The 4,131-nt window shown below is 44.9% G+C and overlaps 1 protein-coding gene across 1 annotated transcript; it reads right to left on the bottom strand.

Moving 5' to 3' along the window:
- Window positions 1–968: 968 nt before the first annotated feature.
- Window positions 969–3,026, bottom strand: LOC141075771 (uncharacterized). The gene is made up of 3 exons (XM_073562919.1): window positions 2,705–3,026; window positions 2,380–2,539; window positions 969–2,274 (listed from the first exon to the last, which is right to left on the bottom strand). The coding sequence occupies exons 1-3, from the start codon at window positions 2,748–2,750 to the stop codon at window positions 969–971; spliced, it is 1,512 nt and encodes a 503-aa protein (XP_073419020.1). The 5' UTR covers window positions 2,751–3,026.
- Between the last annotated feature and the right edge of the window lie 1,105 nt (window positions 3,027–4,131).

Genomic DNA, 4,131 nt, shown 5'->3' with positions numbered 1-4,131 from the left:
TAGACCACCCCAAGAAAATTTTCAACTACAGGCTTACGAGGGCTCGCAGGACTGTAGAGTGCGCCTTTGGCATTCTAGTGTCCAGATGGCGAATTCTCAGCACCACCATCAATCTCAAAATGGAAACAGTGGATGAGGTGGTGAAGGCATGCGTGGTTCTGCACAATTTTGTTATGGCAAAGGAGCGGCCGAACTTTGACATGGATGAGCCTGCTGCCAACCCTTTGCCAGATTTTACTCAGCACCCTCTTCGGTCCTCAGTCGAAGTTGCCCAAATGAGGGACCAATTTGCGGACTTCTTTTTATCCGATGTGGGTCGTGTAGCATGGCAGGATCAAATGGTTTAATAGTTTTGTTGTTTGTTAAAAATAAAATACATGTTTTTTTATACCTGTACCCAGTGTACTGTGTCTTAATAAACTCCACTACTCACCTGCCCAGGTTAAAGTAAAGAAAGGGAAACCACCATAAAAAAAAAAAAATATATATATATAAATATATATATATATATAAATATATATATATTATTTATTTATATATGTATATATTTATATATATAATATATATATATATATATTATTTATTTATATATATATATATATATATATATTTATATATATAATATATATATATATATATATTTATATATATATTATTTTTTTTTTATGGTGGTTTCCCTTTCTTTACTTTATACCGGATGGTCAGCCATCCAGCTCTGAAAGGGATACTATATTTCATTTTTTATATATATATATATATATATATATATATATTTATATATATATATATATATATATATAAATAAAAAAAAAAAAATGAAATATAGTATCCCTTTCAGAGTTGGATGGCTGACCATCCGGTATAAACTAAAGAAAAACAAACCATAGTGTACGGCGCAGTGTGTGCAGGCGGCGAAAGACACAATAACCAAACATTATTTTGAAATAAAAATATAACATTTATTTTACTTATTTTTTAGTTGGTGGAAACTGGGGGGTGTGGAAGGATGAGGAACGGCTTTGGGTGGAGTAAGGGGTTCTAGGGGAAGGAGGAACCAAAGAAGTGGGGGAAGGGAGCCGAGGCAAGGAAAGTTGTGAAGTGGGAGGTGAGGGAGGAGGAAGGGTCAGAGTCCTCCTCTTTGTTTTTTTATGACGGTGGCCCGTCGTCTTGCTGCTGTCCTCGCTAGAGCCTGAGGACTGGCTAGACCCCGGGGACCGCCTTGAGCCTCTGGACCGCCTTGAGCCTCTGGACCGCCTTGAGCCTCTGGAACGCCTGGAGGCTGTGGACTGGCTGGAGCTGGGGGACCGCCTGGCGCTTGTGGACCGCCTGCCAGGATCTTGTACCTGCTGTGGCATGCTGGTGGTGGTGGATGTCCTGGCAGGGGCCGTAAATATTGAATGCGGGTCCCCCAGCTGATGCTGCTCCGAGATGGTGGTGCTGGTGGTGGTGGCGGTCCATGCAGGCGTGGTGGCTGTGGCGGTCCATACCGGGGTGGTCCTCCCGCTGGTGGTGGTGGTGGCGGCGCTACAGGCAGGGGTGGTGACGACGGGCCATCCAGTGGTGGTGGCGGCAGCAGTGGTGGGCCAGGCAGGAGCAGCGCTTGGCATGGTGTGGGCGGGTAAGTGTCCAGCTGCACTCGGACTTGGGGCGGTATATTGGTGTCCGGCGAGGCTTGGAAGTGTGGTGGCTGTGCAGTGATATGCAGCAGAAGTAGGTAATGCTGTAAAACGAGTCAGGGGTGGCACCGGTGGAAATGCCACCGCTGACTGCTGCATAATCCTACTCTGCTGCATAGCCTGCATAAAAGCATTGTTGCAGGCCTGCATGACAGTCAACTGGAGGTCAGGGGTAAGGTGTTCCGCCGTGTCCCGAGCTATTTGGGTATAAAAATGATGCGCTGGTCTGGCGAGGTCGACTTCCAGGCGCTCAAGGCGACCCTCGATAGACTTGTAGCGTTGGTCCAAAAGGAGGAAACCACTCTCAAGTCTATCGGAGAGTGCCTTGAGGCTACTCTGAAAGACCGAGCTCAATTCAACGAACTCGGGCATGAGAGGCCTGTCCGAGGTCCTCTGCCGCTGCTGGCGGGAAGTGCCCGCAAAACCAGTGGCAGAGACCTGGGACAGGGGAACACCTGAGCGACCAGCTTCCTGGTCTCCAGATGACTGTGGTGCAGACCTGCAAGGTGCTTCCTCGCTGATGGATGGCTGGGAGGGGTCCGGGGCAGCTTGATGAAGGACCGCTTCGGGCCCAGGTTGCAGGGTGCTGCTCCAGGTGCTGTGAAAAGAAAAGAAAGAAATTACTACCATAAATTAACAATCGCCAACTCCTGTGGAATAGAAAAGCACAGAATAAAACACAATACAACTAGAAAATACTTACGTTCGGGAGGCAAGGACCGGTCTTAAAAATGCCAAGGCACGATGGTATCTGTACTTCGTGCCGGTCCTTGCCGCAGCACCACTGCGAACCTGATTCTCCTGACGGATATCCCTGTTGAAGCGGTCCTTCATCGAGCGCCAACGGGTTCTGACTTTGTTCACTGTGGTGGAAAAAAAAAAAAGAAAAAAAGTAAGACTATGCACTGGAGGCTGTGATCATCCAACTGTGTGTGATGATAGAAACTCCATGGAGTTAATAGCATCACACACAGTTGGGTGATCCCGGCCAAGATCACTGCTGCATCACACTGCATTTAAATACTTACGAAAATCCTTGCGGACCCGGGGAGAGGCGTTGTCCCAGCCATCCATCAGCGATGCGGCCACCTCGTTCCAGAGCCGCCGGATCACCACGTTGTCCGAGTGCAGTTGGTGACGGGTGTCCCACAACGGGACTCGCTCCTGGACTAGACGGATGAGCTCGTCGTTGTGCAGGGCGAGGTCCTCCTCCCGCTGTGGAGCCTAGAAAAGAAAGACAAACATTAATCTTTGAAAGATTTTAAAATAAAAAATCTCGAAAACTAGCTGAAGAGCCCGGCGCTGCCCGGGCATAGTAACTAACTGTGGTTAGTTATAGAAAATTATAATTATCCTCCATCCCATAGTACCGTGCCCATATACCATCATACATATCCTCCATCCCATAGTCCCATGCCCATATACCCATCATATATATCCTCCATCCCATAGTCCTGTGCCCATATACCCATCATACATATTCGCCATCCCATAGTCCTGTGCCCATATACCCGTCATACATATCATCCATCCCATAGTCCCGTGCCCATATACCCATCATATATATCCTCCATCCCATAGTCCTGTGCCCATATACCCATCATACATATTCGCCATCCCATAGTCCTGTGCCCATATACCCGTCATACATATCCTCCATCCCATAGTCCCGTGCCCATATACCATCATACATATCCGCCATCCCATAGTCCCGTGCCCATATACCCAAACAAACAAACATACACACACACACACACACATACATACACACATACACACTTTGAGCTTTAGATATTGATACACAAGCCATGAAAACATTTTTTGTTTTAAATGAAAATAAATGCAAAAAAAGCAACAAACATCGAAAAAAACAACCATGAAAATTTAAAAAAAATACTTTAAAAAATACCAAAAAAAAAAAGAAAATAAACCAGCCTAGAAATTAAGTTTAAAAAAAAATCTGTAACCAAAAAAGCAGCAAAAAAACAAGGAAAATTACCAAAAAATACTAATAAAAATTTACCAAAAACATAAAAAAAATAAACACCTGAAAGAATTTTCAATGCAGTTCAAAAAAAAAAGAAAATAAACCAGCATAGAAATTAAGTAAAAAAAAAAAACAGTCCGTCTGTACTTACATCACGTCTTCCCGCCCGCACTTGGCCTTGCTGCTCCTGCCGTTCCTCCGGTGGTGGTGACGTGATGGAGGATGAGGTCTGAAAATTAAACAAAAAAAATTAACCACATGTGTTTATTTTTTCCAATCCATACGGAAGCATGCTACTCACTTCTTCTGCCTCTTGCCCTGTCCCGGGGACATATTCCTCACCAGATGAAGACATGCTGCAATAAAAAAAAAAGAGACATACAGTGGGGAAAAAAAGTATTTAGTCAGTCAGCAATAGTGCAAGTTCCACCACTTAAAAAGATGAGAGGCGTCTGTAATTTACATCAT

The sequence above is a fragment of the Dendrobates tinctorius genome, unplaced genomic scaffold, assembly GCF_039654945.1.
Source record: "Dendrobates tinctorius isolate UK_male_01 unplaced genomic scaffold, ASM3965494v1 ptg000370l, whole genome shotgun sequence".
NCBI classification, from domain to species: Eukaryota; Metazoa; Chordata; class Amphibia; order Anura; family Dendrobatidae; genus Dendrobates; species Dendrobates tinctorius.
Note: the sequence above shows the minus strand (reverse complement) of the source record. Positions and strands in the feature narration are given on the sequence as shown.